Genomic DNA, 27,041 nt, shown 5'->3' with positions numbered 1-27,041 from the left:
ATATATTTTTACATATGTAACATATAAAATATTTGGTACTTATGTTTTACGTGAGATAACAATATAGACTGGCTGGTGTGGCTCAGTGATTGAGTGTCCACCTGTGAACCAGGAGGTCACGGTTCAATTCACGGTCAGGGCACATGCCTGGGTTGTGGGCTTGATCCTCATTGTGGGGCATGCAGGAGGCAGCCAATCAATGATTCTCTCTCATTATTGATGTTTCTATCTCTCCCTCTCCCTCTCCCTTTCTCTCTGAAATCAACAAAAATATATTTAAAAAGATAACATAATAATTACCTATGAAATGACTGATGCTGCTTTTATAGTTAAGTCTAAAAACTTGAAGGTTCAGACCATTTGACCACCAAGTCTGTGCCTTGATTATTCTCTGTATCAAAACATTAATCAATACCTTACAGCCAATCAAAGAACAGATACTGTTGGCTTTAAGATTTGTCAGAATTTTTTATTTTTATATATTTTTTTAACATCACTTGTTAAAAGGATTTCATCTCCCCTTTTTGGACAGAACCAGAGAGAAAATTCTCCTTAAGGTGTATCTACATTTGCCATAAACCTTATGATTAAGTTTTTTCTCACCAAAAAATAAGTCATTGAACTCTTTCTTTCTTCCTACACAACAACAATAGGGCTCCTGACTTCCTCCAGCAGCCTCGAGCTTGGGTAGAGTGTCTGGATGTGGAAAATAATGGCTACTCCTCTTTTACTGAGTTTATTTAGAGAAAAGCTTAGGACTTCATTCTCTGATATATGTCATTTTCTTTGGCATTATCAATTATAAATATCAAAATTCTTTTCTTAAATTGGTCATTTTTCTAATATCATTCAAAGCAAAGAAATTTAAGAGGTTGGTAAACAGAATTTATTTGGCTTCAAATACCAGCCACTGATGTAGTTATGAACTGATTTCACTGTACACACAAAATACACAGCCCACTCAAACACATGCCCAGAATCTCAGTGGAATGACAGCGACTTCAAGGCCATCAGCTGCATGCTCACTGGGTCACAGGTGAAAGTCTATAAAGAATTTTGAGTTCCATTTCTCTCCTTCCGTTATCATACCTAAATCATTCTGGGCAAGGCAGGATTAAATTCTGCCATTTATTTTTTTACCCAGGGAAAGGCATAATTTAAGTTACCATGTAGTCTGTACCAACATTTAGTAATCGTCATCTAAACTGAGATAAAGGCAGCAGGGTACTCTATCAAAAGAGATGACTGTTTTTAGTAGGCTGTCCGAGGGATTTAGGGCAGGTTTACTTCCACTGGTGCAGCCTTGATGTAGCTATTTTAATACAAATATTTCCTAATCCAGAAAGTGTAAAGAAAAAAACTAGGAAGAAATGTATTATAATTCTAACTACAAATTCTAAAAAGTGCAAATAATTTTTTTTTACTAATTGCTGTAGGCTGGCTATGTTCCTCCAAAACTCATATACTGCAACTTAATGCCCAATGTAATGGTAATAGGAGGATCTGGTTTTGTCCAAAAAGGAGGTGCAATCCTTGAGCAGGTCATGAGGGTGGAGCCCTCAAAAATGGGATTAGTGCCCTTCTAAAAGAGACCCCACTGAGCTCCCTAGCCCCAAGAAGGAGCCATCTATGAGCAAGCAGTTGTCACCAGACGCCTAATCTGCCAGTACCATGATCTTGGACTTTTCAGCCCCCAGAACTATAGGAAATATATATTTGTTGTTTATAAGCTTCCTAGTCTTATGGCATTCTGTAATAGCAGACCAAACGGACTAAGGCACTAATGACATACACCGATAATAGTCTTCCTAAACAAGTGCAGAAATGGCCATTTCTTCTGGTAACTTACCTGGATGTACAGTTCTGAGAATATCAGGCTTAGGGGATGTCTTGCAACATATAGTATTTTCTGTGACATTCAAAACATCACAGGCTTCACCTACAGAGAAGCAAGGTACAGAGCTTCAGAATGTAAATACATCAGCCTGTCCTGAAGCACTTTTCCAATTAAAACAAACTAGCCCAAGCCAGGGGCAAAGCGTGGGGGCCTTCATTAAAGTTTATCACCCATTAGTTGTCACACTTTCATAAGGCAACATTGTCTTGGCAAAATATTACAAGTCTAAGTAAAAAAATTGCATAATCTCTGAAAAACAAAATTAAAAATTGGATAAAAGTTATATCACAATATAATTCTGTGTCCAAAGTGAAGCTTTATATTTTGATCAGTGAAGAAAATTTGCTGAATAAACCCATGATGTTCCCAATTTATAAAAACAGGTGACCTCAGTCCTCTTAGGTTAAAGTAAAAAGTGCTTTGGTCCAAGTTCTTCAAATGAAAACAAAAGGGATAATAATTTGTAAATGGTATTTTCAAATCATTACTTTCGAGAAATTATTGAGGATTCAAAATCTCAAATCTGGCTATCACATTAACAGCAAAGAAGTATCATAAAAATTACATGTTATATTTGCATATCAACTGTATAACATCAGATCATAAAACACATTATAAAAATTTAAAATAATGTCCCTGGTTTTAATATTCAAAACATACTTATATTTAAAAAAATCAGAATAACATATAGAAAGCTGTAAAATCTGTGGCCTAGATTTTAATATTTATACAAGTAACCAGAAATAATTCACAGAGATAGGAACGATATTGTGTAAATGTTAGAGGAGGTTACTTTATATTCATTTTCTTCTTGAAATCACATTTTGGCTGGCTTATGAGGAAATCCCTTCAAAGTAGAAAACATCTGAGCAGAGGCCTGTATCTGAGAAAGTATGGGCCAGTAGCATAGGCAGACATCCTTTCTCCTGCTCATCGAGGTAGCTTAGGTCACTACAGCTGAGTGGTAAGATCCCCATTATTATATTCATCCTGACCTCCCTTTTGAGCTGCATAGCTCCCTACCTCTGAACAGATCAAGACTAGACACATTCAAGTGAGGCATAACCAGAGAACCAACCCCTACGTACATTTGTGACCACTTATATCAATTAATGCTCTTTCCAAGGCCAATATCATCAGTAATTGCTGATGTCCAGACAAGGCGCAGTATCTGAGAAGGGTCATGAGGAGAGTATCCACAAGTACTACTTTAAATTTACTCATATTTAGCCAACCCATTGAGAAGTAACAACAGTTCAAGAATGACCTTTAAGGATTCATTAAACAGAGGGTAGGTGTGTCTATAAGTATGGCAAGGGATTTATGGATGGCAGCTTTAAATTTAAGATGTTAATTGAGAAAGGACTCTTCTTCTTCTTACAAATTATTAAAGAAAAAGGCAGAATTGGTTCTTAAAAAGTAATATAATAAAAGTGATGAAAAATACCTCCAACTAGAACTCTCACTGGGAAATCTGTTTGATCAAAGAACCGTCCACTTATTGTTAGCGTGGTGCCACCTTGAATGCTTCCTTGTGAAGGTGAAATCATAGTGATCTCTGGAGAGGAGGAGGAGGAGAAGCATATGAACTAAAATGTCATAAACATTCCACATAAACCCAAATGCTTGCTTTTAAAAATTTTTCTAAGTTGCCTGTAGCCATAGCACCTAGTGTAGGTTTTGCATCACCGAATAAATGAATTGGGTGTTTCGTTATTTTGTCTCTGATGCAGCCCTGAAGAGGACAATAAACATGGCCTTCATAGAGACCTGCATCTCCCAGGGACCAGGCTTTTGTGGAGATTGATGCGAAGGAGACACGAGTACTGGGAGGACCCAGGAAGTAAGGAAAACCTGGGCTGAGCATGGATGTTTGATTCCAAAAGAAAACACAGGAAGACAGGAGAAGAGCCTCATCTTCCTTATGCTCTTGAAGCATGAATGTTATAATTTTTTATGTAGTAATACATTAACTCTGATTGGAATTCTTGTGGTTTATATAGAAAAGTTTTAGCTACATTGTTAAAAGAGCCCAGTGCATGACATATGATAGATTCTTATTAAAATGTATTCTTGCCCTGCTGGTGTGTCTCGGTGGTTGAGTGTCGACCTATGAAACAGGAGGTCACGGTTTGACTCCTAGTCAGGGCACATGCCTGGGTTGTGGGCTCAGTCGCCAGTAAGGGGCTTGCAGGATGCAGCCCATCAGTGTTTCTCTCTCATCACTGATGTTTCTATATCTTTCCCCTCTTCCTTCCTCTCTGAAATCAATAAAAATATATTTTTAAAATGTATTCTTATTAGTTCTATCAAAGTCTTATGTATCCCTCCCCATTTGCCACTGATTTCTTTCTCAGATTTAGTCTGCCTGCCCCAGGTGCCTTGAATAGATATCATTTTGATTACACTGAGCCTTGAGAGCCTTGAGTCGGTTCTGTGTGACCCCAGCCCAAAGCCGAACCTTTCAGTTTCACATACGAACTTCACATTAAATAAATTTCCATAAAAATATAAAGTATATCATATTTGATTGACTCCAAGGCACATTTCTTTCACATTGAACATCTATGAAACCTGAATATGCCAATTCCATCACTCCTGAGCTGGGAGTAAATTCTTTCAAGAAGACTTGTGTTTGCTTCTGACACTCTCCTAGGAATACTACCAACCTGAGACCTGTGTAAATTAAAATAAATTGTAATAGGCTTGAGGATCCTTTTAGACACACTGAGAGCATATATCTGGCTTGTGATTTAAACTGACAGCAGAATTTTTTTTCCTCCTTCAATCGGCAGCCAAAGTGAAGATATGCAAGTTTCCCTTCTGTCTCTTTCGGTGCAATTGGGTTTATTTACCAGGCCACCTTACACTAGGAATGTAGTCTTCAGGGCCCTAGTTTAATGCCAGGGCTTCCTATTAGACTTGACTCTCTGTGTCAGGTGGTTTTACTTCATAGAAGTACATGAAATAAAATAGCACACCTTAAGTCAGTATTGTCTTTGATTTAATAAAATGAAATATATATATATATGTATTTTTTTCTTTCCTAGTCACTCTACACACACACACACACACACACACACATACACACACACTGAAAGATCACATACCTGCATATGTTTGAAACATTGAAATTTTATTCAGAGAGGAAACAAAATATGCCATTTTTTCTGGGAAACTCCTGTTTAAAAAAAAAGTTCAAAAACTCTTACTTTAAATACAAACTTTTAGGAAAAAATTATTAGTAATATAAATTGTGTTATAATTTGCAAAGGAACTGGATAGAAATTTTAGGGAAGGTTAGGTTCTGTATCTTGATTTCGTTTTTGTTTACACAACAGTAGAAGTATATGAATGCTACACAAATATCCTTTGTCAGGGCTTACTGAACTGCATCCCTAAAATATGTGCATTTTATTATATGCAAATTATAACCCAATAAAGTAAAAATTTATATCACCATAAAAAACAGGAGGATTACCTTTTATAAAGGCTGTGCTCTTCGGCTGCCCCACCCACCCCCCCCCTCTCTCTTTCTCTTATAGCCAGCCCACTTAGTGTCATGATAACTAACATTATTAAACACTTATCAGGTATCAAGCTAAGAGATTTAAGCAGTTACGAATTTAAAAAAATATTTTAATTTATTGAGCCATTTATTCTTTATATCAACCCCACAAGGTAGGCAAAACTCAGAGAATTTACTTGTCTTACACTAGCTCACAAAGAGAGTAAGTGGCAGGTAGAGAATTTGAACTCTGGTAGGTTGAGCCCAGAACCCTGGCTCCAGACCTACTAATTTGCATGAGAGTAAAAATGGATGAGAGCAAGTGAACCACAGTCCACCAGAGGTAAGCATGAAGGTGTGGGGAAGAAAAGAATCTGATTCTAGAAATTAAATGTGGCTCCCTAATTACCCCAGTTAAATGCATAATTAGAAAAGTTATAAAATTCAAATGTTAAGACTCACACCCATTCATCATAATTAACTAGAATACAATGAATTAAAATCTACTAGGATAACACAAATCTTGTGGTTGAGACCAACAGTGAACTCCCTTTAAATCTAACCCAGGCATTACAATGTGCATTTGATAACTAAAGAGTCCCTGGAAGTATTTTATGCTGGTTATTTAAGAAATGCATGCTGGTTTTGACATTTTTATGTTATAAACCTGTCAGTTGATTTCCTAAACATCTGAAATGATGCTAGTTCCAACAATATTGCCTGCGGGCAGATCCAGCATCAGAAAAATTAACTCTGCTTAAGTTGGTGGGGAAATTGCCTCCTGATATAAAATTGAAATGTAATTTATTTGGTATGACACCGAGGTGATTTTCAGTAATTTACTGATAATGACGAGGCATTTCTCAATTAAGGCAGCCTCATCTGAACCTTATCAGTTTGGAACAGCTGTTGTTTGTACTTGGTTAATAGAGGAAAGAAGGTTGGCTATTAAAAGAAATACAGAATGGTGGCCCCAGTGGCCCTTAATTAGATCATCTGGTATTCGGAAATGCCTCTGAAAATTTGTAAAGCATGTATTTTATGATTTATAAAAATTTTTAGCATTAAAAAATGCCATATAATCTTAAAAATAGGTTTTCATGTAGTGAATGTTGTATTTTTAAGTTATCTTAAATTCCTAAGATTACTTTATATAGAAACATAATTTCATCAATTCTGAGAAGATATAAAAAGACAGCAATTTGAGTTAATAAATTATGTCAAGATCACAGAATCAACCATTTTATGCGGTATTTCCCTAAATTATGTGAAATTTTGCTGGCTTTGTTAAATTGAAATTTTGGGGGCATGTTAATGCAGCATATTGATTTATGTATACTTATCAATCACATTCAATCTTGATCACTCAAACCTTCTATTTTTGGCTAATTATTTCTCTGAGAGACATATGATGGATTTGGCAATTAATACCTTTCAAAGTCTCAGAAATAAGAATTCACTTTTCTCATGTGAAGAACATGACATTGAGAGCTTAAAAGAACCATATATAGTTCAAGAAATCATTTAAAACGCAATAATTATTGCTCCTAACATGGCTTTCTCACATTTTCAATAAAATCCTATTATCCTGTTTTATCAAGCTTATGTAAATATGTCATGTCCTTGAAGAAAATGACAGTTAACTCATGGGACACTAAGTTATTTGCCCCATGTAAATCACAAAGGTAAATCTTAGTACCATTTACATATCATCCACTCTGGTTTGTCCCTGAATTACAACATTCTTCATGGTTTTTGGTCCAATCTATATTGGTCTATAATACAGTGTCCAGCACAGGCATCGCTGTGTTATGAACCTATTGCCTCAAGATGTCTAGAACTAGATGATCTCAAAATACTATGATAATAGTTCTGGTCTCACCAACTCAACTGCAGTTCCAGGCATGAGGGAACAAATATCCTCTTCCAGTCTGTGAGCATACGCCAGGTATAACATCTACTTTGGTTGTAATACTGCCATCTTTCAAACTTCTAATCATTGAGTCTCTCATCAGAGACAACAATGAAATCAACAGACCAATCTTGTTATTGATCTAATACATCTGTATTAGTATTTGATGGGTAGGTAATGTGATTTATGTACATATCTGAAGATGCTATGCCATTTTGGGCAGAACAATTCGTTTAGGTTTGGCACATCCTGGTCCTGCCCACCAAAGGCCATTAGCATGGCCAGTTTCTGGGTCAGTCAACAAATATCTCCACACATTTGCAAATGCACCCAGGAATAGGGTGATCCTGCCATGGTAGAGAACTCTGCGTGAAAGGAAGCTACAGACCCCTAAAATGTTAATTTGTGGGAAGAAAATGATTAATTTTTTAACCTCTGGATCTATAGCACAAAGTAAATATATTCTTTTATTTTATTTACCCAGTTTAATCAATTATGAAAATTATTACTTACAAAATGACCTACCTTCCATAATCACTATCCAAGATGAAACTGACATTGTGATGACCTGGAATTAATTAAAATGCACAATCAATTAAATTCCCAATCATAGGAGAACAATAACTATATATTATAAAGCTGATTTGAAAGGAAATAAATTTAAAATTGAAACTGTAATTATTCAACCATCCATTAATCCTCAAAGACAGGACAACAGAACTACCTTAAAGAAGCACCTACTATTTTAATATATATATATAATATACAATATATGTAACCATATTGACCCCAAATTTCTTCCATTCATTCAATAGCTATTTAATTGGGTCGGACATTCTGCCAGGGGTTGGGAGATGGAGAGTGAGCACACAGTTTGCTTTCTCCTAAAAGCATCTTAGCTAGTGAGGGATACAGCTGGTTGAGAGCAATGACACAATCAGGCAATTATAAATTATGAAAAAGGTATCAAGAAAAAGGAGTGTGAACTCTGAGAATGTAAGGCAGGGGATCAGGGAAGGATTTTTATTTATTTTTTAAGACAAGACATTTTACTGGTATCTAAAACTAGAGCCTCGGTGCACGAATTCATGCACGGGTGGGTTCCCTAGGCCTGATTGGCCTATTGGGGGACCACCCAGCTGAGGGGAGGGACCCTGGGAGTTTGGCAAGCCTGGGGGAGAGGGGTGCAGGAAGTTGGCCGGCCAGGGGGAGGGGAGTGGGGGGGGGCGTGAGAGGGGCCACGGAAGGTTGGCCGGCTGGCCGGCCGGGGGGATGGGCCACGGGAGGTTGGCTGTGGGAGCGCACTAATCACCAGGGGGCAGCTCCTGCAATGAGCATCTGGCCCCTGGTGGTCAGTTTGCGTCATAGTGACTGGTCGACCATCATTCTGGTCATTTGGTCGTAATGGTCCCTTAGGCTTTTATATCTACAGGTTCTCAGGATGGGAAGCTTACAAAAGCCCTGAGACAGAAGGACCTGAAGCTCGTTCAAAGACTAAGAGGTCTATGGATATGGAGTACATGGAGCACGGGGCGAAAACAGAGTGAAATGGCTAAATCTGCCAAGCAATCTTCTGGATGACAGAAGAAGAAGAAAAAAGAAATTTGAAGAAGCTTACCTTAAATGTAAACCTTAGGAAAAAGGGAATTTATTTCAGACATGCTTACAGGAAACTGAAAAGAAGCCAAGGAAAAGAGGAAATGCTAGCATTTCATAAAGAGTTGATGTTACAGGAGAATACAAAACAAGAAAACAGGCATTTCTGAAATATGAAGAATGATGATCAGCATTTACCAATGTAAGTTCCAGTCGTCTTACAAATCATAGAACCCATGTCTCCACTTGGATGATCTAGTTTTAAACCATACCTAATAAAATATATGTGTTAATTTCAAAGCGTACATTGACACTAAAATTTTAAAATATTGTGTCTCCCTTAAAAACATCTTATGAATTTCATAATAAGTATCCGGATAGAAACTGTTGCTACAAAAATAATATCTGTGAAATTAAAATATTTCCCAGCTTTGGTTGAAGATATTTGAATAAGACTTCATCGAACAATGAAATTTGTGTAATTAATTTGACTATCCCTATGATATCCTTCTTAAAGTCTAAAATATTACCAAGTGAAACAATTATTTGATAAAATATATTTCTCAAAACATCTTTCTCATAATAATCTAAATAAAAGTCAATATCATACTATACTGGAGACAATGGGAGATATCAGGTAATAACTAAGTTTATAAATTCTTGCTAATTTACTATAAAATTTATCAGTTATATTGTTTTATAAAGCATTCAGCTAAGTGATATTGCTAGAGTTTACTCTTTAAACTTAGTATGTTTATATCTACTATTTATTTTTCTAAAGAAAATTATTTGAATTACTTACAAATCATCAGACTGTGGTATAAGAAGCTCACAGGGCATTCCTCCAATATACACTCTGTATAAATATTTTATTAGAAAAGAACAAGTTATGTTTAATAAATTGTTTCAAAATGCTCTCCTCCCACCAACTCAATGCCACCTTGTATTTTTTCTATCACTCATTATCCATCAGTTAGTCATTCAACAAACATCCATTGAACACCTCTTATGTTGCAGTCCTTGCTCTAGGTACTGGAACACATCAGCAAAAAACAAAACAAAACAAAAAACAAAGATCCCTGGCCTTGTGGGACTGACATTCTAACTGGGGAGACTGACCATAAATATGACAATCAGAACATATTTGGTGTGTTAGCAAGTGATAAGCACTATGGGAATACAAAACATAGAAACAGATAATGGGAACTCTTCCATCTGAGGTTCAATGAAACATAATTTTGCAGTAAGTTTCATACTACAGGAATTAAAGAAGATCCATAACAGAGTAATCAGGATGAAAAGAATATCTAACAGCATCAGTAAGGTTGAAGTGGGAATAAGAAACTGAGAAGGAGCAGGGGAAGGCTGGAGAGAGAGAACAACTGTCTTTGCATTTCTGCAGCTGATAAAGTCAACCAATTGCTTTACGGCTGATAGAACCTGACGCTATTGGAGGCCTGCAGGTTACTGACTACTATTGTATTTTTGGCATCATCATAATAACTCAGCTTCTGTGACAGCAAATCCCAGACCTACTACTATTGTATTTTTGGCATCATCATAATAAACCACCCAGCTTCTGTGACAGCAAATCCCAGACTCAAAATAAGGCCAGGCATAAACCTGAACTTAAAATAGAAGAACTTCTGTTTGTAGAGAATTTTGAACATTTCAAAAAAATGTATCTTTATCGTTAAAAATACTACAGATGTCCCCTTTTTGAACTTTTTAATATACTTTAACCTACAAATCCTTTCATTTGGTGAGTACATTAGGTTTATAAAGAAAGTAACCTGAATTATTGTACCCATTATAGATTTATGGATTCATATCCTCCCTCTAATCCCCTGCCTCATGCACCTAACTAATAATTTTGGCAAACACTTATAGGCACTTACCATGTTTAATCCTTGCAACCTTTTATAAACTGGTAACCATTATCCTGTCACTATCTAGATGAAGAGGCTGAGACAGGAGGGTTAAGTAGCTTGCGTAAGCCTGTGACCAGTAAGGGTAGAGCAAAAATCTAAACTCAGGCAGTCAGCTCCCTGTTTGCTCTTAACCACCCAGTAATTCCCACACTGGTCTGCATTTGCCTGTCTATGATAATACTCATCTGATCTTTTGGATCTAAGTCTCCTTGGTAGTCACTAGATCACTGTAGTCATTTGCATGTCCTCTATAATTTGTACCTGGTCTGGATTTGGAGATTTGGCCAAATCGACAAGACGTGTGAGTAGCAGAAGCAGCTTGAGCACTGCGATGTCCTTCCTTCCTGCCCAGTACGCGGTCCACTGCTCCGTGCTAATAGAATTCAGGCACAGTGAAGTGCCTCGGAACCCTACTGTCACAATTAATGTGGTGGAAATGAGATAAATGCAGGTCTAAGGTCTCCTCTCCTCCTATGAATAGGGATGTGAAATTCTTGCTATGTTTATTTATACATGGTACTTCAGGGTTTCCAGAGTGTGAGGGCTGGGTAGCCTGACCTCTGAGGTCCCTGCTGACTGTAATTCTGTGATTTTATGACCTAATTTCCATCCATTCCTTTGTATTAAACAGAAGTAACTTCAGCTACAGTCAGGGGGGGAAAAGGAATCTCTTTTAGAAAGTTAAACTTCCTATTTCTTGGCAGTATTATGGAAAAGGATGATTTAGAAAATCCCATCTAAGAATTAGAAATCATTCGTAACACTGTTATACAGTAGCAAACAAGATCTGTATTTATGCTAAGCTGTCCCTATTTTCTTACATATAAGGATCAATATGAACATTTCCAGATTATAGATTCATGCAAAGGTTATTTGAGAGTTATGCCTCACAAAATGCCAGATAAATCAACTTTATTTCATTTAGTAAATAAAACCTTTTGAATTGCATGTTTTACAAAAATTATATGTGCCAATGTACATGTCTGTGTGCTGTCTACATTGTTTAATTTATCCATTTGTCCACTTGGTATATGTATTCAACAAGCAGAAGCACTTGAAAGCCCTGGTACTGATTCGGTACTTGCTTCGATAGGAAATGAACAGACTTTCAGTCTTGTAAGGCAGGACTGGGATAACCCACCTATGCTACAGGATGAGAACTCTAATCAAAATGCTAGTTTCCAGTCCAAAATGTAGACAATATGACCATCTGGTCCACAGTTGGTAAGTGGAGGAACCAGGATTCAAATTCAAGCTTGTTGATAAGTTATTGATGGTTTCCAGCTTTAGCACTCTTCTGTACACCATGGCAAACTGCACGTTAGCAGACCTGCAGTCTCCTCCTGACCTTGACTAAGCTTTGGACCTTTAGGATTCATGGGGGGGTTTTGTTTTTGTTTTTTATGTGTGCAAAAAGAGGCGGTTAAATTAAGTAACAAAATTCCCTAGTAATAAAGTTCTGTGACTTAAACTCAATTGCTCTGGCACTTGCCTCCATCTGCCTTTTATTACTAAAATCCATCACAGGAAAAGAATGATGTCTCCATGTCAACGCATCATCCAACAGTCTATTTTTTCTCCCTATAATATGGCTGACAAAACACTGGTTAATTCCACTGCAGTGGTTTTTAATGTAATTTGACCCATTATTTCTGGAATATCATCTTGGGTTTATACCTTATAAGAATATGTTCCCACATCAATAATTTACCTCAAAATCCTAACATTTTTCCCATTTGAGCTTAGTGCAGTATTACTTCCATAGACATCAGTGAAGATTCTGCCTTGGATTGTTATTAGTGTACCTAAAAACAAACAAAAAATTCTGTAAGAAAATCTACCCATAGGCCCACACACTTACTACCAAAATGCTAGCAGGTCTTTCAATAAAATGGGCATCCAAATACTTATGACTTATGCTCACCAGTACAGCTTAGCATTGTTCTAAAACAATAAATACAATAAAACATTAATGAGTACCTATAGTATTAAGGAAGTATCTACAAATATTTATAGATTAAAGAGGTGCTTCCTGGCAGAATGAATTATTCAATAAATATCACTGAAGTCATGGGTGACTTAACTGGAAAAAAATAAATGAGTCCCTACTTTATACTAAAGAATAAAATCAACCCTAGGTGAAATAAGAATTAAATAAAAAAATAAAACTCTTGAAAAGTAGGTGAAAATTTATGTAATATTTATATAATTGGGATTTGGGAATCTTCTATAGCATAAAAACTAAGAAGAAATAACAAAGGTTAAGGTTTACAGATTTGATAATAAAAACTAAAAGCAACTGAATGACAGAAGAACTGCTAATCAATTTTCAAAGCAAATGATAAATTAAAAAATATTCCCTACATATATGACATATAAATGGTTAATATCCTTAAAATATAAATAATTCTCATAATCTAATCTAAAATGTTGACTAGATTTAATTTAAACTAAGGAGAAAAACAGGTAATTTATAAAAGAAAAAATACAAATAGTCAGCAAATATAAGTAAACTTAATTACATAAATTAAAAAATTAGAAATGTTTTTTAAAATTTACATTTTCCATATAAATACTTGAAAATTTGTACATAGAATTGTCAAGGTTACAGAAAAAGGCATTCTCATATATTCCTATTGGAGTTATAAACTGGTACAACTATAGTTATTATAATGAACATGGAAAGTCAGTTAAATGTCCAATAGGAGGAAAGTTAAATACATTAAATAGATTCTTATGCAGACACTGAATATCATTTTATAAAAAATATTGGCATTTATTGTATAATCAGAAAAATGCTATTTATAATTTTTCAGATATAATAATTTTACATACTAAAAAGTAAATTAATTACCACAAACCAAAAAGATATTTCAGCTGCCATATAACAGACCTGGAGTCCCAGATAAAGGTGTGATGCTCCTTATTGTTGGAGTTCTGAAACCTTTTGCCTGTAAAATAATACTGTCGTTAAGCAGTCTTATCTCTAATTTGTTCCTAGTTTTATGAAATATCTCTGCTTCTTACATTATTTCTATTTAAACAGTATCCATAAGATCACTATCAAAATATTCCTTGTTACATCTAAATAAAGTTTAGGATATTATTCTGATTATTCAAGATCTTTTCCTTATCCCCTAAAAATCCTCTCTCCTTTCAAAATGTCTCTAGCTTGCAATTTTAAAATTCAAGCATCGTTCGGTTATCGGTGTAAGTCAAATCACAGTGATAAGACTCTCTGATAAAGACTTTAGGAATTCAGTAGAATAACATTAAAGAAAGTCTACTTTGGCTTAAGCCCAAGAAGGAAAACATCAATGCATATTTCAAAAAACATGAAGCAAAACTTGGCAAAAGTCCATCAAAGCGAGCTTAAGATACTTTTTTGGAGCAGTGCAGGCATAAATCTTAAGAACTGTGATAGCAAATGGGAACTGGAAGAGAGCAGAATTCCAGGAGGCCATGGGTGTGATAGAAACTAATGCTTTGTGACAGACAGAATAATGCCCCCCCCCCCCCCGAAGATGTCCATGCCTCTAATCTACGAAACCTGTGAATACGTTAGGTTACATGGCAGATAGTACAGATGGAATTAAGGTTGCTAATGTGCTGATCTTAGAAGAGGGAGATGATTTGGGATTATCATAAATTACCTGTTTTTCTTCTTAGTTTAAATTAATATATGTAGGGAGATGATTTGCTAATGTGTTGATCTTAGAAGAGGGAGATGATTTGGGATTATCACCCTCTGGGCTCCATGTAATCACAAGGGTCCTTATAAATGGAAGAGGATGAGAGAATGGCCGGAGTCAGAGAAGAAGATGCAACAACGGAAGCAAGGTCAGAGTGAGGCAGTGTGATAAGAACTCAACCACCACCTCTGGCTCTGTCTTGGTTATGAGATTGACTGTCATGGTGTACAGTGCTTGTGTTCAAATAATCGTTATTTTACTTAAAAATGGCCCCAAGCACAAGAGTAGTGAAGCTGCCCCTTTGGACATGCCAAAGAGAAACTGTAAAGTACTTCCTTTAGTGAAAAGGTTAAAGTTCTCGATTTAGTAAGGAAATAAAAAAATGATAGGAAGACTTCAGCAAGGGATTCCCCTGCGTTGAGTGACATCAAGCCATTTGCTGCAAGTCAGGGATGGTTACACAGAGCCAGGAATAGGTTAGGACTGAAAAATATAAAAATTATTGCTTTTGCCAATAAAGGAGCTGCTGCCACAATTCTGGCAGAGTTGAGGAAGTTGATTGGGGATCAGTATTCTCTGCAGTTTCAAACATCCACTGGGGGTCTTGGAACTTACCCCCATGGGTAATGGGGGAACTACTGTAATGTAGAGGAAAACAAATGGACTAGAAATAGATTAAGAATCCATCTACAGAAACACAGGACACCGCAGAAAACAGAAATAACACAGAAACACGGGCAACATTTTTTTTAGAAATCAAGTGTTTGGAGGTGGGGCGTTGTTGATGCAGAACGGGATGCGTGGATACAAAATAATACAAACAAAATAAGCTAACACAAAGTCAGTTCTCAATAAATGTCAGTTGTCCCTCCATTCTCATTCAGGGACAACCAAAAGAATGCCCAGATCTGGCCCGGCTGGCGTGGCTCAGGGATTGAGCATCGACCTATGAACCAGGAGGTCACTGTTGGTCAGGGCACATGCCCGGGTTGTGGGCTCAATCCCCCATGGGGGGTGTGCTGGAGGCAATCAATCAATGATTCTCTCTCATCACTGATGTTTCTATCTCTTTCTCCCTCTCCCTTCCTCTCTGAAATCAATAAAAATGTATATATTTTTTAAAAAGCCCAGATTTGTACTTAAAAGTAAAAGGACAGATTTTTAGACTAACAACAAAAGAGATTTCCAAATGTGAGGTTAAGGATAACTCAGACTTATTATTTCACACTTTCATGGTAAGGAAGAGAATGGCTTACTGGAGAAAGAAAAAATCATTATGTTTCTATTCAAAATGAAGGTGACTCCAATGAAAATAGGAAAAAGAAGAATCAAGCCGAAAACAGAAATGGAGAAAGAGGAAAAAAAGTGTAAACAAGAAAATAACTTGGATGTATAAAAGTTTAACCCATTAATAAGAGTAATTTTAAAAAGGAGAAACCTTTTAAAGAGATCAGAAGTAATAAAAGAGATTCTATAGCTATGGAAGATAATTAAAACTGGGTGAAATTATCCTTCGCTACATGCTCACATGCCTTTAAATGTGGACACAGATAACAATCTGTAAAATTAAAAATTAAAAGATAAAAACCCAGTTCCACATGAAGGGAAGTGTAAGATCAATTATCCGAAAGTTAAAGACGAGCTCCCACATACGTAGAAGCTGCACGCTCGGCTGTGGATGAGACCTCTGCAGGTATTATTTTCTGTAACAGGAACCCCGTCCACACTGACTCGAACAGTGTAGGAATCTTCTGGCATTGCTCTGGAAGGCAAAGGAAGGACAGGTAAGAAACGCAATGACCCTTTTATTGACCGCATAGTACTAGTGAAAAGACTACATGTCATTTTTGAAGGGGTGTCTACAGTTTTAACTGGTGGACAGTTAAGTTCTACTTTACATTTTGAAAAGATGATTCCCTCCTGAATTCTGCACTGCAAATTCTAAATTATGGACCTCGAGCAAATGCTTATTCTAAATGCATTGATGCTTATTGGAAAATAAATGCAATGACAACAAATGTAATAGTAATCATTAAAAATAGTCACATATCCCTGGCCGGTTTGGCTCAGTGGATAGAGTGTCGGCCTGCAGACTGAAGGGTCCCGGGTTCAATTCCCAGTCAAGGGCCCATGCCCAGGTTACAGGCTTGATTCCCAGAGGGGCGTGCAGGAGGCAGCTGATCTGTGATTCTCTCTCATCATTGATGTTTCTCTCTCTCTCCCTCTCCCTTGCTCTCTGCAATCAATAAAAACGTATTTTTTAAAAAGTCACATATCATCTTGCTTTGTTTAAAAAGAAGTTTTAATCAAGTTTCTCCTTAAGTGAGCTTTTGCTGCAAAAAAACAAAAAAAAACAAATAGCCAACAAGCCTAAAGTAGATGAATTCCTCTGTAATATATGCTACATGTTACAATACTGAAAGTTACAGTTTAAAATGATTAAATTTTTTCACTAAATTACTAACAAACATTAATTTGGGCCAATAGTAAAAAACTTGAAATGTCACTATACAAAATATCGTCTTTGATCTTAATGGCTATGTCAAGATATTGAACAAAAAATTAATCAAACCTGACAGGAAAGCATAATTTTTATATTTTGAGGAGCATCATTACAATTTAATAGTAGCCATTTATCTTCTAAAAGAGATCAATAATGACAATAGCTCTAATAACCTGGACAAGAATATAGAATATATTTTATCATGCCCATATGTGGAAAGAGCATTATAATTGATTGTAATAAAGGTATAAAATCGTCTAAAATCACAAAATCAAAAACAGCTGATAATCAGAATAAATAGTATTTTAACAGCCAGAGTGATAAAACTATTAAAATACTAATATGCATAACTGTACTTCTGATATGATAAAAATGATGTTATTAAAGATCGTTTAAAACATACCTAGTATAGCATGTAATGTGAGTTGAATGACTTGCATCTTTTTCTACATCACAAGAAATGGATCGAAAAGAAGAAACTAATTGTACAGTGTTCCCCAACTCAGCATCATCAACTCCATAGTTAAACTGGTTTGCTTGAGCAAAACCTGGGAAAGTAAAAACACTCAATTATTATTAATGGATTCTGTTTTTAGAGTGCTAACCATTGTCATTAAGTATTGAATTATTCAATGAATAATAAGGAATAGTACTGAGTAAGCAGTTAGCTTATTTCATATTTATTCCTATGATTATAATCTTATTTGGGAGCAGAAAAGTTAGACTTTAATCAATTTAAATCATAAAAGTAATTCTTGAGAATTGATTATTTGTCAGGTGCTATTAAATGCGGTGGAATTAAACAGCTTATATATTCCAGTAGTAGGATAGAGAGGGGTGGAGCAAATAAACAAATATATTTTTTAAAGAATAGTTTATTGATTTTAAGAGAGCAAGGAAGGGAGAAAAGCATTGATGTGAAAGCGAAACATCAATTGGCTACCTCCTGTACATCCCCTACTGAGATGGAGCATGCAACCTGGGCATGTGCCCCAACCAGAATCGAACCCTTTGGTGCCCAACCAACTGAGCCACACCAGCCAGGGTGACAAAATTTATATATATATATTTACATGTATACATCACCTGATGCTATATACTATATCCTGTGCAGATAATTGCTATTTAAAAAAGCATGCTAAAGGGTATAGAAAGATTGCATGAGGGTAACACTATACCACTATTTTACCATGAGTTCCTATAAAGCAAAGTCTGAGGTGAGGGCTTGTAAGAAGTTTATCTGGGTGGTGATTTCTTAGGGACAAGGTAGAGTAAAACCTGAACAAAGAAAAGTGGGCACCACTGAGGACAACTGAGACTCAATCTTACTGGTAACTTCTAAGAAAAATAGAGACTGCCTTTCACAATCGAAGAATCAACAGCAAAAAGCATTTATTCATCACATCCTGCCCCCATTACCTGAGGGTTCCCACTGGGGGAAATAACCCCCTGCCCTTTCAGGCAGCATATCTGCCATGTGGGCTGCATGTCCCAAGTCCTTCCATTGGAGAAGCCCGGGGACAGTAGACAAAGCTATGCTGGGAGAAGTTAAGGCAAGAAGCTGAAAGTATAGATGGAGTCACAGTACAGGGGGGACTATTTGACACAGCTGTGACTAGAATCACAGGTGAGGACAAGAGGATGAGAGGCTGAGCATACAAGGCACCTGATACAGTCCATCCAGAAATGGCACCATCCAGAAATTCTCATGCTCATACTGTAAGTACAATCCATTATCAAGACTCTTAGGTAGTGACTGTATGAGAGCTCTGCTAAGGGGAGTTAGGGGCACAAGCTACAGGCCACACTAATACAACTGGTCCTGAGGCTATAATGAACGTTCACCTGGCCCCTCTCTATCACCCACTGTAGATTTCCCTTATCCTTGGCTCGCCTCTCAGCTAATGGAGTGACACTAACCTTCCTCCTCAAGATCTGAGCCCTTAGCTGCCTTGCCCTTGTTAGGTTGTGGTTGCCATAATTGCCTATTCACTGGACTTGGAAGCCAAGATTTTCCTCCATGAATATTGTGACTTCCAGACATACTCCTCCTTATCTGCACTAGGTAAAGCTGCCCGACCTCTTCATGATCATCAGAATTGATTATCTCTAGTCGTCTACTAATTATGTTTGATGGATTCAAATGATCAGGTAGTAGTAGTGGTTTTAGTTTAGTGGAACCCATATTGGGAGCCATGGAAGAACCTAAAATTGCAAGGATAGAAAGCACAGATTCAATTTCTGGGTCACTGGGAGTGATGATGATGGGGTGGTGGTGGGGAAGCCCTTCATTTCCAACTCCCTGTATTCTATCTGTTGGGAAACAAGAGCATGCATCAGCCATTGGCTCACTGCATGTGGCAATGATGAAGGACAGCATTCCATTCCACAGGATGTTGTTCCCAAGCTGGGAACTTATCTATTCCTTAAGGTTGTAGGACATTCATCATTCGACTAAGCTGTATGTTTCAGGGTGATGCAGGCTTCAGGGTCATGTACCTGTTATCATAACTTTTTCACAATAAATGCATTTCTTATTCTGAGTCACTATTTGTGGAATCTCCTGGCAGTAAATCAGGCTCAGAAGACAGTCCTGGCAAAAGCGCTATGGAAAGAGAAGGCAAAACTCATGTCTGGAGTAGGTGCCAGTTCAGCAATAGGAATCTCTGTTCTTCCCATGAGAGAAAGAGAGTGATGCAGATAACTTGTCACTAAGTTGGGGGGTGAACTTTGTGAAGGATGGTCTCTCTTGAGAGCTCGGTGTTGGTCTCTGAGCAGGCCAGGTATTCAGCAACAGCAGTGGGGAGCTTAGCATTGGTGAAAGGGATTCCATGGTGTTGGTCCATGCACAGCCATATATATATTGCTTAACATGGTGCCTGGCTCATATGTTTAGAGCTTAGTTGATATCTACTCTTATTCTTAGTCACAGAAATCCTGAGGTTTAGGTTCAGTATTAATATCTCTTTAAAAAACTAACAGAAAACGAGTAAGCGGGGCCCAGGATTCAGATCTGGGTTGTAGATGTCCACCAGGCATATTTGTGATATTCAGAGAAAAATAATATTAAAGATGCACATTACAAGGCTATTACTTGTTACCCAATGTCAGACCCTATGTCTCCTCTGCTATCCTTTATATATATAAAAAAAGTAAGTAGAAACTCAACACAAGGTAGGGATTTTAATAAACACCATTTTCTTCTTCTAAGCTTAAACGTTAACTGAACATGACTCATCCAGCATAGACTAAGGTACAAATATAAGCATCAATTTAACATATGAAAAGATATCTGCATTGAACTCACAGTTTTGAATCTAGAAAGGAGGTTACTGCTAAAATGGAATTATGAGAAGACACATGAACACACAGAAAAACAAGCTACTTGTAAACACGCATGTTCCTTTTGCCAACTCCTGGTTATCTTTGGAGCTCACATTGAGTTTGGAACACACAGAAGGGATGCTGGCAACTAACTAAAGAACGGAACGCTTTCATTGTGATGTGGCTCAGGATGTGATGTATGTATTATTTTTCTATCAGGTACAAAATCACATGAATGATATGGTAATGGAAATGTGTTCTTCAGCTTTTCTGAGACAAATACAAGTCTAAAAACTAACACTAACAAAAGATGATGTTGTTTTAGCTTAGGAGTTGTTTCTGTTTCTCTCTCTCTCTCTTCCTCTCGCTCTCTCTCTCCTATGAAACTTCCTCCAGCCCCTATGTCTCCTCTGCTATCCTTTATATATATAAAAAAAGTAAGTAGAAACTCAACACAAGGTAGGGATTTTAATAAACACCATTTTCTTCTTCTAAGCTTAAACGTTAACTGACCATGACTCATCTAGCATAGACTAAGGTACAAGTATAAGTAACTAGTAAGCGGGGCCCAGGATTAAAATCTGGGTTGTAGATGTCCACCAGGCATATTTGTGATATTCAGAGAAAAATAATATTAAAGATGCACATTCCAAGGCTATTACTTGTTACCCAATGTAACTTCCTCCAGACCCTATGTCTGGAGTAAAATCTATGGAAAAATGTGAAATCTATGGAAAAATGTGAACCAAATTGGTAAGATTTTTGTAAATATTTTCATTATAAATGTTGTTAAAAAAAAGCATAGAAATATTTCTTTTTTTTTTTTCAGCTAATTCCAAAGAGTTAATAAAATACAGAGGAGTCACCTTTTAAAAGACTTTTAATTTAAAAATATATTTTTTAAAAATATTTCAAAAGAATCGCCTTTAAAAAGAATTTTAATTGAAAAGCATAATTCTAAATAAATAATTGGGCACAAAGAGATCCCCCTGGAAGTACTCCAAAGGACAAAGAATTCAGAGAAAAATAATATTAAAGATGCACATTCCAAGGCTATTACTTGTTACCCAATGTAACTTCCTCCAGACCCTATGTCTGGAGTAAAATCTATGGAAAAATGTGAAATCTATGGAAAAATGTGAACCAAATTGGTAAGATTTTTGTAAATATTTTCATTATAAATGTTGTTAAAAAAAAGCATAGAAATATTTCTTTTTTTTTTTTCAGCTAATTCCAAAGAGTTAATAAAATACAGAGGAGTCACCTTTTAAAAGACTTTTAATTTAAAAATATATTTTTAAAAAGTATTTCAAAAGAATCGCCTTTAAAAAGAATTTTAATTGAAAAGCATAATTCTAAATAAATAATTGGGCACAAAGAGATCCCCCTGGAAGTACTCCAAAGCACAAAGATCACAGGAAGGGCTGGGTGTACCCTGGAAACAGAAAAGGTTGAGACTTCACATGGAAATTCCTAACATGTTGATGCATTTTTTTTTTCTTTTGCAGAAAAACTGGAGACAAGATTTGCCAGGCACGAAAACCGGGGCCTCCTGATAGCAGCCTTCATGGAAGATGCCAGCTGCCATGGTCAATTCTGGCTGTTACAGTCTCTCTCCTTCAGAAAAGCAGGGTTGAGAGTGTATAAAGCTACTTAAAAGCTGTAATATTGAAAATCATGGGGGGAAAAGGTGCAGTGTAATGGAATAAACTCCTAAAGAATGAAACTAAAACTATAACATAAATGCAAAAGAATAATCACAATAAGTTAGCTCTAATTTATGGGGCATATATCATATTTGGGCACCTCAGATACAGCATCCATTTCAATATTCACAATAGCCACAACAGGTAGGAATTACTATCCCATTTTACTGATGAGGAAGCTGAGGCTTAGAGCAATACCTTGTCCACAGGCACATAGTGGGAAGTGGCAAAGATGGAACTGAAGGCCATAATGTTATAAAAATTGTGTAATTCAACACTTCATATTAACAAAAATATATATATATATACCGGACAACTGTAACAGCAAAGTACAGAAAAAAGACCCAAACGTTAATTATTACTCCTTCTATCTTACTAATAATTTTAAATAAAGGGAAACATGATAAATATTAAGGAATACAATTAATAAACACAAGGTCTGAATATAATGTAATAAAACCAATAGTTAGAAACACTCTAGAACTTAGCAAAATAATAACACAACCTCTCAAATCAGTTAATATCGATTTAAGATGTTAAAAGGACTTAAACAGGGACCAACATTTGGGACCAACATATGGGACCAACATTTGAGCAATCATCTGGCATTTACAATTTCATTTGGAAAGTGTTCTTGTGTGGTTAATAACTTAGCTCTATGTGTCATTCTACACATGGAGCACCAGGTAGAGACAACACTGATGGATCATGCATATATTCCTTCCAAATAAGCTTCGTTCAAGTACCATACTCATGTAGCTATAGGAGCTGTGGTGTGTTTTGCAAATTCATTATCATTGCCTTATACACATTCTGTATACATATCATGTCCGCCCCCAACATACATAAAACAGTAACTAGACTCAGCCTCTGAGAAAGACACATGCTAACACATTTTTAGTCACCAACAGTGTGTCATTAAAGCAGGGAGAAGGAAGATAAATCTGGGGGGAGGTGCTGGTATCTGCAATTCAAAAAGATTTAACTGCTCTAGAATTCTCTGCCAAAAGCACCTATGAATTGATGCTGATGGGGAAAGATGGAAATTCACCATGCCACTTTGTGCTTCATAGGATTATTACTCCTGAGCCTCAGAATGTACACAAAAGAGCAAAGGTGATAGCTGGATCAACAAGGATATTCTTCCAAACTGCCTTAAGAGAAGAGGAGTGTCTTTTCTATTTCTAACTAGGGATGATCTGGATCTATGTACATAAACTCAAGCTATGGTTCCTGGATCAGAAAAAGTTCAGGTCTCAAGATAAGAAAATAGCTGGGTTGTTTTATTGTTTTACTTTAAACTGGGTATTTCTTTCATGTGTATAAATCTATGTTAAAAAAACAAATTGCTTTTGTCCCTGACCGGGTAGTTCAGATGGTTGGAGCATCGTCCTGATGAGCTACGGCTGTGGATTTGATCCCTGGTCAGTGTACTTACAAGAATCAACCAGTGAATGCATGAGTGGGTGGAAGAACAAATGGATGTTTTTCTCTCTCAAATCAATAAGTAAAAAATATTTTTAAAAACCCAATAACTTTCAAGCACATTGTTAACAGCAATTTACAACATAAAGCAACTATAGATAAAGACATTTTAAAAATAGTCTTTGACAAATACATTGCCTCCAGGTGTTTAATTCTAAAAAAAAACAACACATTAATTCAAAATATATTGTTCACAACTTAGAGGTATAAACCATTTTAAGTATATCCTTGAAAGTTGAATTCTGCAGAAATATTACTTAGAAGACTGTCAAACCTCAGAGGGAAGGTAGGGAAGGGTGGGGATAAGGGGGAGAGATCAACCAAAGGACTTGTATGCATGCATATAAGCCTAACCAATGGGCACAGACAGCAGGAGGGTGAGGGCATGTGTGGTGGTGGGGGGTGGGGGGGAGTAGGAGAGCTATGGGGGGATAAGGACACATATGTAATACCTTCATTGATAAAATAAATAAATAAAATAAAAAAGAAATAATATATGTATCAGAATTACATATCTTGCTTTGTTAATTCTTTCACTCCAAAAAACTTCTCATTTCTTCCCTTGTTATAGTCTAAGTAATCACTTTTGTTAATATTCTTTTAAAAATTTTCTCTCATCTTTAAACATTTGTAAGTAGCTAAGTACCACAACCATTTGGATTCCAAAGGCCTTGTAGTTAAAAGAACCACATATTTCTTTCTAATTGTAGTAATTAAATAGATTCACTGATTGCTTACTATATTTTCATCCCAAGACCAGGCAAGAAGAGAGTCATACATAACCCATGCTTTGATGCAGCACATAATGAGGATTGGTGGCAGGAGAAGGGATCCGAAGCTCTACTGTCAATTGCCTTTCTCCGTCCATTACCATCCTATTTCTCTATCATACCCTCTTACTAACGTTGTACCCCAAGCCCCCAACATGTTTTATTCGATATAAAAACTAATTAAATATTAGAGACCCATGAAGAGCAAAGCAAACAATTGCAGAGTTGAGCTATAGATTAGTCATTAGAACCCAGATCTTAGAATTAATCAAGTAATTATAATACGAATTCAGATGATCTTGTTGATAGAAGACTCTTGGCAATTTCATTAACTGTTAAAGGGGATTGAGTTCTACCACTCTGGCCAAGTGGAGAAATAACTCCAGTGGATTTTTTTTTAAGTCATAAGGCCCTGAATGTGAAAGAAGTAGTCTTTAAAATACCTCAACCTTGGCCCCCCAAAATTAATTAATTAATTAAAAAGCCAAAAAGGCAATCATACCTTCTCCTTTGATAGTCAGTCTTGTTGCTCCATTTATGCTGCCATATTTAGGTATTATTTCTGTGACTTTGGGAATTATTTTAGAGCCATCTGAAAGATATTAAAATACAGTGGAGGGAAAATTATCAAGGACTTCATTTCAAGCATAAATTTCATACCATGTATTACAACATCGTTAGAAAAATATCATGAAGGCTATAGTCTGAATGTTTTATTTTTGGCTCTATTGCTAACCAATGACTCGACAGCGAGTTAAGTCATTAACTAACTCAGTTACTACTCATTGATCATTTTCATCATTCTTATCTATCATATTATAAAACACTTATTAATCCCTTAAATTCATGCACACAGGAAGTGCAAAGCTAGTAGAATCAAAGAACACTTCAGGTGCAAAGAGGAATGGTGTGTTTTAAGAAGACATTGTTTTCTATGACAGAGTAAGACTTCAGGAAAGATCTAGCCTCCTGATGTTAGCAAGTTCTTAATGCACAGGTCACGGATTCATTAACAAACGGTGTTACTGTGCCTGAGGATATAAAAATGCATAACAATCCCAACTTCCCAGAAGTTTAGCTTGTACAGTACAGAGTGACACAAGACAGCACAGGGGCCATAGATGACTCCGATGGGGCAATTCATCCATAGGTCTTGGGCCACACCCCCTTATTGAGAGAAGAGTGCCCCTGCTGCATTTGGGAGGGCAAATATCAGTTAGCTTAGGCTGGACCAATAGTGGGGAAGTCAAAGAGTTCTAGACAGAAGGTGGGTGGGTGGCTTCCTTGGAGAACTGTAAGCAGTGCTTTAAAACAACTCAAAGATACCCAGTGAGCAGTAGAGTTTATTTTCTGCTTAAACTGTACAGATCTGGGTACTAGTAAATCCAGTAACAAATTCTCAGAGTAGGTGGGAAAATTTAAGTGGGAGTAGGAGGGGGAGGCACAAAGAAAGAGAAAGGTGAACAAAGTTATGATGGTCTGGTTCGTTCCTGCCTGGGAAAAGTTTAGCAGGGACTTCACCTGTAAGGCCAACAGCCTCCACCATGAAGACGAGCCCCTCACCCAAGGGTCTGTCTTTGCCAAGAGCCCACGGCTGTTCCCGCTTCAGGCCCTTCGGTAGCTTCCAGCAGCCCACAGCCGCCGGGAGGAAACTCCAGCTGGATCCTATCTCCAGGACCCTGCTGCTCCTCACCTATCTCAGGTTCATCCTCCAGTTATCTCCGCGGACAACTCCAATTTCTTATCTTATCAGTCTCTAGCCAGCCCTCTCCTGGGTATTACTTTGAAGGCTCGGGGCAGCCGGCCCTGGAAGTGACTGGCACCCGCCACCAAGACCCACTTCTGTCGCACTGGGAGACCTCCCCTCAGTGGGGCCAAAGGACCCAAGAAGAGAGAGAGGGAGGACTCGGGCTGCCTGCCCGGCCTAGACCCCCATCACCACTCCCCAGGCCACATGTCAGTCTCATTTCAACAGGTGAGACTCAAACTCTCCCAAGCAACACGGATGAATTCAGAGCAATCTCTCCCTCTCCCTCGGTCTGTCTCGGTCAGGCCCGCCTTCCAGGTCCTTTGGTCCAGGCTTGCGCGGCGGCGACACCCACCCCTTGGCCCCGAGCTGGTGTCCAGGGGTCCAGCCTGCCCCAGGAGCAGGGACCTGCCCACCTGCGCTTCTCCCGCGCGCTCCCCTGGCGCCCCCCCTGGGTTACCTGTGCGGGGGTCCGCGGCGCACAGGAGCAGCCCCCAGAAGCCCCAGGTCCCCCAAAGCCACAGGCGTCCCATCGCCGCTCGAGTTCGCGGAGTCGCCGCGCGCGCCTGCGCTCAGCTCGGGGATCGCCACTCACTCGCGCGCCCGACCTTCCCACGCGCAGGCGAGGCGGCCCCGCCCCCGGCGATGGGGCGGCGCCCTGGGATTTGCGCGCAGATACGCACCCCGCAGGGGAGCGGCGAGCCCGGCGGGGCCACCTGCACTCATCCAACCTCCACGCTCAGCCCTGGGGCCAACAGCCTAAGGCTGCGCACTCCTTTTGACAAGAGAGACCCGTGGGCCAGTTTTCCGTGAGTCTCGCCCCTTTCCCCCTGCCCCCCGTACCTTACCTTATCTTTCTTACTAATTTTTTAAAAATTCTGGGCCTGTATACTTCCATGGCCTGTCTGCTGTGATTATTAATCGACCCCAGCTGGGCCTGAAAGTCTAACTAATACACGAACCTCACACA

General features: G+C 37.7%; 1 protein-coding gene across 1 annotated transcript in view; it reads right to left on the bottom strand.

Moving 5' to 3' along the window:
* PKHD1L1 (polycystic kidney and hepatic disease 1 (autosomal recessive)-like 1) overlaps window positions 1-26,673 on the bottom strand; it is a 121,894-nt gene extending 95,221 nt beyond the window's left edge. The window contains exons 1-12 of the mRNA XM_015566133.1: window positions 26,532-26,673; window positions 24,827-24,916; window positions 17,443-17,587; window positions 16,190-16,298; window positions 13,738-13,795; window positions 12,556-12,649; window positions 9,716-9,769; window positions 9,112-9,185; window positions 7,843-7,885; window positions 5,008-5,078; window positions 3,345-3,455; window positions 1,850-1,939 (exon numbers count right to left, since the gene is read on the bottom strand). Coding sequence (XP_015421619.1) covers window positions 1,850-1,939; window positions 3,345-3,455; window positions 5,008-5,078; window positions 7,843-7,885; window positions 9,112-9,185; window positions 9,716-9,769; window positions 12,556-12,649; window positions 13,738-13,795; window positions 16,190-16,298; window positions 17,443-17,587; window positions 24,827-24,916; window positions 26,532-26,604 — 1,012 coding nt within the window. The 5' untranslated portion in view covers window positions 26,605-26,673. The remainder of the gene's footprint in view (window positions 1-1,849; window positions 1,940-3,344; window positions 3,456-5,007; window positions 5,079-7,842; window positions 7,886-9,111; window positions 9,186-9,715; window positions 9,770-12,555; window positions 12,650-13,737; window positions 13,796-16,189; window positions 16,299-17,442; window positions 17,588-24,826; window positions 24,917-26,531) is intronic.
* Between the last annotated feature and the right edge of the window lie 368 nt (window positions 26,674-27,041).

This window comes from Myotis davidii, unplaced genomic scaffold, assembly GCF_000327345.1.
Source record: "Myotis davidii unplaced genomic scaffold, ASM32734v1 scaffold1012, whole genome shotgun sequence".
In the NCBI taxonomy this organism is placed as follows: Eukaryota; Metazoa; Chordata; class Mammalia; order Chiroptera; family Vespertilionidae; genus Myotis; species Myotis davidii.
This window is presented reverse-complemented; position numbering and strand designations above follow the sequence as displayed.